The sequence below is a fragment of the Plectropomus leopardus genome, chromosome 12 (assembly GCF_008729295.1).
Source record: "Plectropomus leopardus isolate mb chromosome 12, YSFRI_Pleo_2.0, whole genome shotgun sequence".
In the NCBI taxonomy this organism is placed as follows: Eukaryota; Metazoa; Chordata; class Actinopteri; order Perciformes; family Serranidae; genus Plectropomus; species Plectropomus leopardus.
The window spans coordinates 30,655,343-30,668,403 of NC_056474.1; the positions used below are offsets into that span (position 1 = coordinate 30,655,343).

Here is a 13,061-nt window from a genome sequence, read left to right on the forward strand (position 1 = left end):
GTAACTCAGTACCTTCTGCTGTCCTTCAGCTGCTTCTGTGAGGTGTAGAAAACCAAAGGCCTGTGCTGCTGTCACCTACTTTTCTTTCCTAACAGTTGTCAACAAAGTGACTGACAAGATGTCCGAATGTCTTATGAACGATTGATCCACATATTTATTTTGATTTCCTGGGAGACAAAAAAGATTCAATCTGATCATTAGGAATTTTTCTGCCACTTCAAGGTGGCCGAAAAAACGATCAATCTCTCTTTATCTTTGTTTCCCTTCCCCTCTCCTTTATGCCACCCAGTGCATTCCCATTTCTAAAATTGCACATTATTAGGTAAAAGCTTAATGTTATATTGATACAGTAAAATAACAGGAGAACAGTAGCAGTGCGACTGTGCAGACAGTGTTATGTCTTTACTGCAAAAAAATTCAATCTGATCATTATGCATTTTGCTGCCACTTCAAGGTGGCCCTTTTAATAGATGCATCTCTCTCTCTTTTTTTATTTCATTTCTTTTCTTTTCTTTTGAAATTCTGCCATCCAATAAAAATGTTAATATCCCATCTCTCAAATTGCACATTATCAGATAAAAGCTTTAATGTTATATTGATACAATAAAATAACAGGAGAACAGCAGCAGTGTGGCTGTATAGACAATTTTATGTCTTTACACTGAGGCCTTGATGTTATTTTTTTTGGTCACATGTATTACATCTACATTAAGAATAAGCTGTTTGTGTAGTTCCAAATTCATAAAATTGATAGTTTATTTATGTATTCTTGTTCTGAACAACAAACCTAGAGAATAACTTTATTCTGACAGATGGCCCAGTTATTTGACATGTCTGCATGTCCATTTTTTAAATATGAGTACTGCTACTAGAGGACTTTGGTATTGCTGTCATTATAATAGAGAGGTTTTTTTATCTTTAGATTCGAGGTGAAATCCAGTATGTAAACTGCTGCCGGCCTGTTTGTCTGCTCCTGCTCTGACTGTGTTTGTGTGTGTGCCCACAGCCCGCTCCTGCCTGGACCACCTTCAGAGTCGGCCTTTACTGCGGAGTGTTCCTCGTCTTAATGGTCACTGTGGTCATTACAGGTAACACAAACACTTAGACACACACACATACAGTTCTAAAACAGTTTTAATCAAACAAATGTGCATCTAAGAATATACAATTCAAAAGTCCTAAACTGTTAATCATCTAGTGACTCAGTTTTTACTTCCTGGAAATACGTGTCACTGTGTACAGGCCAGAAATACACAGTGCTGGAAATATTTTGGTCATAGCGGAACACAGTGTGGTGTTAGGGTCAAAACCAGGAATGAGTGTGTTTTTCATGACTTCAGTGTCATAACCTACATTGTTAATGTTGTTTTATGTCACTTAGTTTAAGTGAAGGAGGAGGCTTTTTACTCTCTCTGTTTAGTACTGTCCATTTGTCTGATTTGTTCAAATAAAAGTCAAACTACCAGACAGTATCCTAAAATCCTATCCTAAAATGTGCTATGGAAATAGCCCAGCCTGGTTTAAAGTGCATTCATAGGCTCAGAATTCACCCATCATGGGAAAAAAGGAGCAACAAAAAAGAACGTAAAATCATTTTGTGACTGTCTGAAGCCCATTTTCACTACACAAAAAAAACACTAATAATTTGCTTTTTTTGTGTAAATGTGAAATCGCATTTACATCTGTGTCAAATGACTCTGCAGCAGCTGTGGGTATTGATCGGCATTGGTGGAAACATGCTAATTTTAGCCCTCTCCCCGGTGAGAGCAATGATGATGCAATATACCATCCATCTCTGCCCAAGAAAGGGGCATGGTGTTTGTAAACATTACATTTTACTGCATCACCAAATGTAGAGCTGGATATCATTTAAAAAAGTCATACTGACACCGGTAGAGTATTTCGTTTGATAACTTTTTTCCCGTCATGTGGATGGATGCATTTATTTATGTAAAATGCTACCAGATGCCACAGTACATATTGTAGTCATACTTAATGACATTTTTGGTAGCATCTCGGCACACTGAGCTGCCAACTCCTTTATAAACACCGCCCTCGACTTCACCACACCACAGATTGTATGGATTGCAGCTGCTGCAGCAGTGAGTTAATCATGCATACACACATCCACATCCCTCTGTCCTTAGACCCTCAAACTCCCCAAAAAAAACCTGTAATGGGGAAAAAATGGAAGAAACTTCAGGAAGAGCAGCCTGAGGAGGGATCCCTCTTCCAGGATGGACAGACGTGTAATAGATGTCATAAATAACAATTAAATTACAGACTGAGGTTGTCTGGGGAAAGTGCCACATAAAGCTGTGTATCATCACCATAGGAATTATAGGGTACATTGTGATTCCGTATGATGGTACCTACAGGGAGCAAGTGTAGATTGAAGAGAAGTGGACCGAGAACTGACCCTTGTGGAACCCCACAGAAAACACTGAATATTGGGAAAAAATTAGCAATAAAAAACAAAGCAAAATAATTTTGTGACTGTCTGAAGCCCATTTTCACTACACAAAAACGATGTAATGTTTCCAAGGGAAACAGAGAAGGTCCTTCCCTTTAAATTGGTTAAAAACCACTGAATGGCAGGTCATTTGACTGGAGAAGTTTTAGCAATACTTGGTTCTGGGTTATTTCCGTTGATACCCTAAAGGTATCAAGAAGCGCTACCAAGCCCTAACCACATGGCAACATTTGAAAATCTGCAGCTGTTGATATGATTTTGATGTAGCATGGATTGATGCTATTTTTATGATAGTGCTTCTGCCATTTAAAGAAGTTTATAAGTTAGTACTAATTGATCTGGTGTATGTGTTCTGTACTTCTCTGATTTTTCTTCTGTCCTTACGTCCCACACTCTCTCCTCCCATGGCTCTGTCACCAGGAGCCGTGGTGATCCAGAGTGCTGATGTTTGGCCTATGGTCAGGATCTACAGAGGAGGCTTCCTGTTAATAGAGTTCCTATTCCTGTTAGGTATAACCACACACACACACGTACACACATACATACACGTTTCTATACCACCTAAGTTCGAATGGTTTCTTGTTCAAAGTAAAGGCAGATAAATATCACTGTTTTTATTTTCCAGGCATCAACACATATGGCTGGAGGCAAGCGGGAGTTAACCATGTTCTCATATTTGAACTTAACCCCAGAAACAACCTGTCACATCAACATCTGTTTGAGGTCTGAGCACACACACACACACATACACACACACACACACACACACACACACACACACACACACACACACACACAAACATGCATCTAACAAAAACAGCTAATACTGTTACAACAATTAATGATAAGAAAATAATAACTTGTATCCACAAGCATTTCTACCAGTGCTTTTTTATAGGGGTTCAAGCTGAATATTCAGTTGTCCTTTTAAATTCAGGAGCGTATTTTCATGGTAATAAATATGTTACTGAATTTGTCTGTGTCCGTGTTTGTGCGTGTACAGATTGCAGGTCTGCTGGGGGTGTTGTGGTGCGTCAGCTTGCTGTCCTGTCTCTTCAGTGACAGCATCCTGGTACCGATGCAGGCTAACCCTCTCGCTCTCTATGGCTTCTTCCTCCTCTTCCTCATCAACCCCTTCAAGACCTGCTACTACAAGTCACGCTTCTGGCTGCTCAAACTTCTGGTATCATCACTCAATTCCAAAGTTTTTTAGTTTTTCTTGAAAGTTTCTGTCACCACTGTTCATATTTTGACCAACTGTACAGTGTATTTAAATCAGTACATTATATTCATTGTTGTTGAAATCGATGTTTTAAGTGTTTCATTGTTTGGAGGCTACACTATTTAACATGTCTTGCATCTGAGCAGAGAGTTTTGGCTTAGCAGCAGGCAGGCTAACTACAAGAAATAATCCAGATTTCTTGTTTGTCCCTGTAAGTCGGTGATGCAAACACACTAATAAAGCTGAGGAGAACCTGTTAATAACTCTGACTCTGCCCTCTGTGTCCCCTCTCTCACAGTTTCGGGTGGTGACGGCTCCATTTCATCGTGTCGGCTTCGCGGACTTCTGGCTGGCTGACCAGCTCAACTCTCTGGGTGTGGTTCTCATGGATCTCGAGTACATGATCTGTTTCTACAGTTTCGAACTGGACTGGAGGAAACATGACGGCCTCATCAGCAGTGAAGGTGAGACTAAACACTTGACGCTGTAAAGACTCTGATCAGGTGATAATGGAGCTCGTCATGACCACACTGTGTGCTGCCACTCTGCAGGTAGAGATGTGTGTAACTCCTACTCCTACGGCGTCCGCGCGGTCATCCAGTGTCTTCCTGCCTGGTTTCGATTCGTCCAGTGTCTGCGACGTTACCGTGACACCAAACGGGCCTTCCCTCACCTGGTGAATGCTGGGAAATATTCCACTTCCTTCTTTGTTGTCACCTTCGCCGCCCTGTACAGCACACACAAAGGTAGGAGGGAGACTCAAATACACTCCACGTCTTTGCTCAGACCTTTATTGGAATATCCATAACAGACCTCACCAGGCTTTTAGATGAAACACAACTTATGTTCCTGTTGTTTTAATAAATTCCAGAGTGATGTCACACTCTGAAAAAACAATTTATAAGAGAGAAACCAGATCCACATTCACAACTAAAAAAAGGATTTCCCTCAGAAAATTAATTCCAGTCATTCAGCTCTACTCTCTGTCATTCAGTGTTAAGCTGTTTTTGATAAAACAAGTCACTTCCTGCTCAGATGTTTCACATTAAAGCCTTCTGGCAGCTGAAAGAGCTAGTTGCTGTATAGTACGAGTATTAAATTAGATTAAATTAGAAGTATATAAGTAAAAAAGTGTGTGCTAAGTTACAATACATCACAATAAATACATAAAAACATGTAAACATAAGAAAATTATATATTAAAAAAATAGAAACACATGAAACATGTACAATGTACATGTGCATTTTTATATAATTCCTTTATTATACAAGATATCATTTTCTTATATTTACATTCTTTTTTTTTTATTTTGAACAACAGTGCAGGTGCGAACATATAAACAGTCAACAGAGACATACAGAGAGCTTTACAATGAAACTAAAGAAGGGAAAACAAAACAATACAAAACAAAACAGGGCATACAGCCCAGGCTTTAACTAATGGGTATCAAAAAGGTAAGTAAGTGTTTTGTTTGGTTTTTTTTTACCTGCTATTCATTATTTAATTCATTAATTAATTTCATTATTCTGTTTCATTTTTAAATTTTTGAGGCTATATTGCTTTTCTTTGTCCACTGTATATTTAATATTAAGCAACTTTTCCTGTGGTGTATCAGAAGCCAGAATAACAGCAGGTTAAGCTTTTATTTAAGTATGTATCAACTGTATAGCAACTCTGTATTAAATGCCCCCCCCAAAATTTGTATGAAATAAGTTAAAGTTGTAAAAAATGTTCCTAAAAATTAGCACACACAAAAAGGAAAGAGAAAAAAAGGCTAAAAACATGATAAATTAAAATTAAAAAACAAACGAAGACATGACCTGGAAAATAAGTTAAAATATATATAATTAATTAAATTAAATAAATTGCCTTCTGGACATTTTTTCCAATTTTTGCAATGTGTGGAACATTTCTTGCCAAGTTGCCCATTGTGTTTTTTCCATGTTTTGAAAGAAATCACACCAATTTACTCAAATGTCAAAGTTCTTAATTGCTTGTAAAAGGCATCAGCACAGGAAAATGATATTGATTCAGGTTATAAAGGGTTAAAGGTAACTTATAATCTTAGTAGTTCGCTGCTCTCTGCTGGTGCTCCAGCAGCTGTCTGACCTCACGCCCTTATCTTTCTCTCTGTCTCTCTCTCTCTCTCCTCAGCTGAATCCCACGCTGACGCCCAGATCTTCCTCTACTTGTATATCGGCTGTTTGGTGGTCAGCTCGTGTTACACGCTGGTCTGGGATCTGAAGATGGACTGGGGCCTGTTTGACCGCAACGCAGGAGAGAACACCTTTCTGAGAGAGGAGATAGTCTACCCACAAAAGGTGTGTTTGCGCACAAGGAGGAGACCGGCTCCTACAGTAGTCTGAGTCCCTGGTCATGTGATAATCTGCTCTCCCTGTTCCCCGTCTCTCCCTGCAGGCCTATTACTACAGTGCCATAGTGGAAGATGTGCTGCTGCGTTTTTCGTGGACTCTAACAATCACCCTCAGCACAGTCTCTGGGATTCACGGCATCTCTGATATACTGGCCACTATACTGGCCCCAATGGAGGTCTTTAGGTACAACCAATCTTCCTGTTATCTAACTTTTCTCTCTTTAATGTTTCCCTCTTCATTCCTTCCTTCTCTTCCTTCTTTTATTCCCTTTGGGTTAATGTGTCAGTTTTTCTTTCCACCAATCTGTTATTTTATAAAATGTCAGAAGAAGTGCCCTGGAGCCCTAGGGGATGTCCTCAAATTGCTTGTTTAGTCAACTGTCAAACCCCAAAGATGTTTTACTTGTCAGTAACAAAGATAGAAAACTTGAAATAAGCATTTGTTTGAATTATTTAAAACATAAAAGAATGTAGGGATTTTCACTCATATCTGTATCTGATGATCTCATTGGTTCTATGAAATGCATGATCTAATCTGTTTTCTGTTCAAGTCATCACCTACACCCCCCTAAGTTTGAAGAAACCATTTGTGACTGCTGATACAGTACAATGCCTTGCAAAAGTAGCCCTCCCCACAGTGATATTTCCTAGTCTGTTGTATTATTATTATTATGACCTGTAGTTTAAATAGATTTTGATTTTTTATAATGAACCTGCACAAAATAGCAGAAATTGGTGATGTGAAATGAAAAGAAAAGACAAAAATCTGAAAAGTGTTGTGTTCATACATATTTGCTGCCTTTGAAGCCCAGAAATAAGATCTGGTACTTCCAGTTACTTTCAGAAGTCACGTAACTGGCGCCTTTCAGAACAGGTGCAGATTTACGAGGGTTGTGGGATATGTAAAATATAATACCTTCATACCTTCCTAAAATTTTATCAGGGTATACACTGACCATGTAAGTGTGCGGCGAGTGCACTACTTACTTGCAGCTTTTCAGACTAAAAAATACACAATAAGAACCCACAAAATGTTAAGAAAAGTAATATCCTCACACCTTTCTTCCTTACTTAACAAAGAAATACAACTGTGCACCTTTTGAATCCAACTTTGACACGGTCACGAAAGACTGACGAGGCTTAATTACCTCATTAACTCATCCTACTTCATTAAAACTTGGAAGAGACAAAGTAAAACTTACCCAAACCGTCTTGGTTACTCTTGTTAGTAATTTAGTTAGTAAGTCCACTGTTCCGACAATCACCAGCTACAGTTTGGTCCAAATAAATTGTAAATTCACCAAAAAAAACATGCTGTTATTCCCCACAGTCTCTCTCTGCCTGCTGACTGCTGGCTGTTTACAGTCCTATAACTTCTCCCTCCACCACTAGATGTCGCTGTGTCTTTCAGCCAAGCTGCCTGGTCCACCAGTAGAGACCGGAGAATGAGGTGTGGTGGTGTGTACTGTGCACTACATGAGTTTGATAGAAAGAGGAGCACCTGTATTTATTTCAGTATTTCTCAGGCAACCCCAAGGGGGAAATGACAACTTTCGAGTTTTATTATCTTTTGCAATTTTTTTAAACTTTTTTTTTTCATTTCACTTCACCAATTTTGGATATTTTAGTTAGGTCCATTAAAAAAAAGAAATCCAAATAATCAATTTAATTTTACAGGTTGTTATGCAACAAAATTGGAAATTTGCCAAGGGGGGTAAATACTTTTGCAAGGCACTGTATGTGATGATGATTGGCTGACATGAGGATGCAGACCATTGTTATTCACTATTGTTATAATATTTAATATGTGAAGTACAGTCTGTAAGTAAAATTGGCCGCTGACGATCAGTGTTTCTCTTCCCAGACGTTTTGTGTGGAACTTCTTCCGATTAGAGAATGAACACCTGAATAACTGTGGTGAGTTCAGGGCCGTCAGAGACATCAGCGTGGCTCCGCTCAACGCTGATGACCAGACGCTGCTGGAGCAGATGATGGACCAGGAGGACGGAGTCAGAAACCGGCAGGGCAAGAAGAGCTGGAAGAGGAGCTACAGCATGAGTCTACGTAGGCCTCGACTGGCCTCACAGTGAGTCTGAGCACAGCACATGCAGGCCTGATACAGGAGCATGTGAAGGGGAGGGTTACTGCAGAGGAGGTTTAATAACAAATTAAAAGCCTGTTTTACAAATTGGGTATGGAGTTGGAAAGTAGTGGGAAAATACCAGACAGGAATGGTCTAACAAAACACACATTCGAGTTGCCTTACGGAAAGCAAAGGATCTAGTTTGGACAGAGGTAGTGGCCATCAGCAGCAAGCCCGATGGAATTTTCATAGTAGCTGCTGATTTTAATCAGCTCATCCTTCAACTCCAAAAATGTAGCAGGATCAAGGACAAATTTTATTTAAACAAATTTGAAATTGTTCAGAATAAATCTACTTTGTACCTTGAAATGATGCGGCCCATCAGACAGCGTGGGTCAGAGATACGCAAAAGTCACATATGCTGCTGATGTGAAGATGAGAAGCAAACTACAGCCTGGTTAACTCAGTCAAAATACCTCTTAAAAAATCAGGGGCGCCAAAAGAAAAGCCAGGGTGCAGAGAGGACAGGAAAATGAAAGGAGCAGAGACAAAGGACAAATGTTTGGTCCAAAAGTGTGAAGAAGCGAAGAGTTAGGCAGACTAATGTTAGCAAATCAAAGCTGTTCTAGCAGGCCCAGTTTTAAAGCTACAGTAAAGATACAGATATCATATTAGACCAGATGACTGAAAGCATCTGTTGGCATTAACCATGTCTTGATGGGAAGGCGGCATAATAACGCTCCAAAGTTATAAACAAGCGCTATATTTTGGTGAGGGAACTGTTCATTATATATGAGGGGAGAGAAGGTGGTCGGGTGAGGTGCTTCAGATGTTTTTTGAAACACTGGGGAGGGAGTCATGTTTTTCGATTTGGCTTAGGGGAGGGACAGTTAACGTTAAGTGGTTATATTTTGTATTCAAAACTCATAACTGTGCCGTGGGATCCCAAATACACAGTGAGAAACACAAAATCGCCAAAAACACTTGTCAAAAATCACTTGGTAATTCCCAGTTCTGTTCTACACTGGTTTATGCCATGAGGAAAAAAAAGTCAGGTTTTTTTTTTGTTACAATAATAATTTGGCCAAAAATGTCCCTGACCTCCTGTAATTGATGTCGGCTCAGGTTTCTTCCATTTTTTTTATTTTTTAAATTTTGGTTATTATTATATTTGTCGTAAATTTCATCCCCAGTGGCATTAAAAAGAAAATTAAATCTAACTTGCCATAAGCTGTAGGAACCCTGCTTTATAGGCAGTCTATGGTTAAAACCATTAGCGTGTGAGTAATATTAACACATTCTTCCTTTTCCTCGTTTCAGGTCCAAGACCCGTGACACCAAGGTTTTGATAGAGGACACGGATGATGACTCCTGACATCAGGCCACGCCCCTCGCTTGGGTCCAGAATTTATTCAAAGGAGGGAACTCCACCTCCTAACCGAGGAATTACCCAGTGAGTCGGGCGTTGAACTCTCAGCCAAGTTTTAAACTCTGATGCCTACAAAATCCTTTCTCCAATGCATGAGCCTCTACATGGGTTCACAACTGTTTCGAGTATTTCAAGGGAGAACTTTGACCTCTTGAACAAGCGACCCACGTCATGGCCATCGAACTCTTGCTCCCACCTTCAGTAATAACCAGGAGGTGGGCTTATCACGTAAAAACTCTACCTTACCCAAGCAGTGGGTGTAAAACTGCACTGCCTGTCATCCACAGCCGCCCACAGGCGGACCCCTGAACTGCAGCCACTCCTCAGCCATTGCTTGGGCTCTCCTAAAAGCCTCAGCCTAGCATGAACAACGCAGCTAAATGGAATGCAAGCCGATCACCCTGACAGGAAGTCTCCCCGCTCCCTCTCGGTGCCACACAGCTCCTGCGCAGGGAGAGGCCGACTTCTTCAAGCCTGCTGCTGTCGAGGACCAAAAGGTTTTCTCCTCCCACCTTTAGCGCTCAGCCTCACACCACATCTCCAGAGACCTCGAGGCAACTTTGAATTCGGACCTATGAACCTAAAGGCCCCTTTCTCCAAAAAGAGAATAAAAAGGGTTGAAAAGTGTCCTCCTCTTCCTCCTCCTCTTCCTCCTCCTCCTTGTTTTTGGCGACTTTTTAGGCCTTGTGACCTTCTACCCGACCCTCAGCCAACAGACTATGCTGACAAACTTTTGGGAACGCCAATCGGTCGCTGGCTTGACTCCCTCACCTTTCAGCTTGCCCCTTCAAATCATCACAGAGCTGCCTACCTGCACCTTACACGCTTTAGAAACACACACACACACACACACACACACACACACATAGAAACAAGCACTTTGTAGGAAGGAGTTGGAGTGGAATGCCTATTGTGTGTTCACACACACAGACAGTGATTTCATATGTGCAACACTTGACCATTAATCTTTTCCAGACCGTGGGAAGATAACACACACACACACACACACACACACACAAATAGACTAGCAATTATTTATAACAGTGGTTGTAAATATGAGATGGACCAAAGTAGGAGGCGGTGTGAAAATATTCAAAAAAATATCAAATACTCCATTTAAAAAAAAAAGGAAAAAAGTTCTAAGTTCGGACTGCATGGAACAGCAGCTGGAATGACTGTTCAGCTGCGGAGCTGAGAGGGAAACTTTACTTTTGTTTCCGGAAAAAGATGAAGATCAACTTAATCATCCTGCGGTAACTCCCAGTCACCCTACATGGAAAAAAAATACCCTCCATCTGGAAATGGTTTTGCTGAATGTATGCCAACTTATTTATATATGTATGAGTGGGAGAGATGCCTAAATATAACCAGTTAACCCATATAGGCTAATCCTTTTTTGGAAACTTAAAATAAGAGGTAAAATGAGGATTTTTTTCTTTTTTTTTGTCTTTTGGCCCCTGAAATTTTGATGGAAAACTTTTGGTTTATGAAACAGTACGTCTCGTCTGTTAAACTGGTTCATGTGATGATGACGATGGAAAGAGCGGAGGTCACCTGTCTGTCACATCCTGGTTCAAACTGTCACAGTCAAAAAGATGGTGTGGTGAAACTTGAATTTGAATGACGTGGCTCTTTGATGGTGAAGGACCATGATTGGCTATCATGAGATACATGCTGATGTAACTCAGGTTCCACTAACACTCCAGTTTGAGTTTAACACTTTAACTCTTTGTAACATGAGCAAATTGCCTTGATTTCTTTCAAAAACATTGGTGGAGGGCAATGAGCAACTTATGGAGAAATGACTCAAAAATTTGCAAAAATAAAATTGGTATAAAATACAGGAAAATTACCCGATAACTACCTGAAAAAAAGGAAAACAAAAGTTTCTTTAAAAATCAAACAAACGTTTCTCTCCAAGTTACTTGTTGCCTTTTTTCATATTTTTGAGACATCTCGATCCAATTTGCACAGGATTCAAAGGTTTGTGAAAGGTGTCTGAAAGCAGCACAAGAAAAATTATGTCAGTCCAGGTTTCCAAGGGTTAACAGACAAGGTTGAAAATAATCAAATTAGTCTTGAGACAAAGTCATTTTGATATAGTTGTATTTAGCATGTTATTGAACTATTCAACACATTTTGGGAGCCTGCTGTTAATTCTCAAATAGCAGCTCTGGCCTTTATTACCTCAGTGGCAGAGAGATCCAGAGCTTTATTTTGGAAGAGGCTGATTTTAGGGACAGACTGTAAGTCTTAAATATCCCTGCTTCCCAATTAATGCAAAATCAAAACTTGTTTACAATTAGTGAAATGTTCCTTCAGAGATACAGATGACATGAAAAAGTATTCCAACCTTTCTGTTATTAATAGGCTTTTATTTTGGAAAAAAAATACAGGAAGTGTTGCGTTTCACTGACTGCAGCTTAGCATGAGTCACAGCAGCAAAGTGGAATGAGCTCTGTGGAAATGTACATTATGCTAAATTTAGGTAATTTACACCTCTCAATTTGTCTTTTGTTTTTTTTTACGTGGCCTTTCTATGCTAACCACACCTCGCTATTATTTTAATTTGTATGAGAATTTATGGTAACGTATTTAATAGCTTGTAGTTTAAGAGATTGGCTGTGGTTTGATGAGGTTTTATTGCCATAGTTTGATATTCTGTCTAAGTAAGCGGTTCCTCACAATCACAGTCACATCGTGTGCATATTGGCACATGTTTTTCAGAGACACTGTGTCACTGTGGCCACACTGCAGGCCCGAGTGTCAGCCTCCGCTGCTTAATCATTAGAGCTACAAAATGAAACCATCTTCCTTTTGTTTGATGAGGACAGGTAGTCATGATTACACTGGAGAAAATGTTTTTCTAAATGTTTTTAATCGAGCGGAGATATTGATTTTGCTTTATTTCACGTTCCCACGGGGGTTGATGCACTTTTGCCGTTTTGTGTGTCGCTGGTTGGTCTTAAATTAACTGTTAGAATGAGGTTTAGTTGAGGAGGTTCTGTCAAGGATTTTACATTGAGGTTGTTAACAGCCTGTGGATGCTGTCTGGAGTGAATGAGAGTGACTGACTTCTAGAATCTTTCAGTGAGTCCTGACTGGAGTCACTTAACAATGAGCAATAAGTCCCTCCATGACTATGTGGACTTTATTACCAAACCTTTTTATATGATATTTTACTTTTAACAATAATGTTTTAGTCTTATTTTTGGAGCACGCTAATATAGACAGTGGAATGAAGTCAGTGCGATCCACTGTTTAGCCACCAGTTTAGCCAATTAAATATGTAAGTTTAAGTTAGTAAGTTTACCTTTGGAACCTGAGCAAATTTATAGGCTATGTTTCTTTTAAAATCGCAAGAAAGCGGCAATGAGCAACCCAAGAGGAAATAAACCAAACATATGCAAGAAATTAGTAAAAAGTACAAAAAAAACCACCTGAAAATTAGTATCAAGAAAAGGAGAGGAAGAAAAGGGG

General features: G+C 39.7%; 1 protein-coding gene across 1 annotated transcript in view; it reads left to right on the forward strand.

The window, feature by feature from the left end:
* LOC121951611 (xenotropic and polytropic retrovirus receptor 1 homolog) overlaps window positions 1-11,376 on the forward strand; it is a 48,024-nt gene extending 36,648 nt beyond the window's left edge. Inside the window, exons 7-16 of the mRNA XM_042497997.1 lie at window positions 1,007-1,088; window positions 2,894-2,983; window positions 3,099-3,196; window positions 3,477-3,656; window positions 3,994-4,159; window positions 4,247-4,441; window positions 5,850-6,016; window positions 6,114-6,253; window positions 7,934-8,155; window positions 9,473-11,376. Of these exons, the coding sequence (XP_042353931.1) occupies window positions 1,007-1,088; window positions 2,894-2,983; window positions 3,099-3,196; window positions 3,477-3,656; window positions 3,994-4,159; window positions 4,247-4,441; window positions 5,850-6,016; window positions 6,114-6,253; window positions 7,934-8,155; window positions 9,473-9,527 (1,395 nt within the window). The 3' untranslated portion in view covers window positions 9,528-11,376. The remainder of the gene's footprint in view (window positions 1-1,006; window positions 1,089-2,893; window positions 2,984-3,098; window positions 3,197-3,476; window positions 3,657-3,993; window positions 4,160-4,246; window positions 4,442-5,849; window positions 6,017-6,113; window positions 6,254-7,933; window positions 8,156-9,472) is intronic.
* The last annotated feature ends 1,685 nt before the right edge of the window (window positions 11,377-13,061 follow it).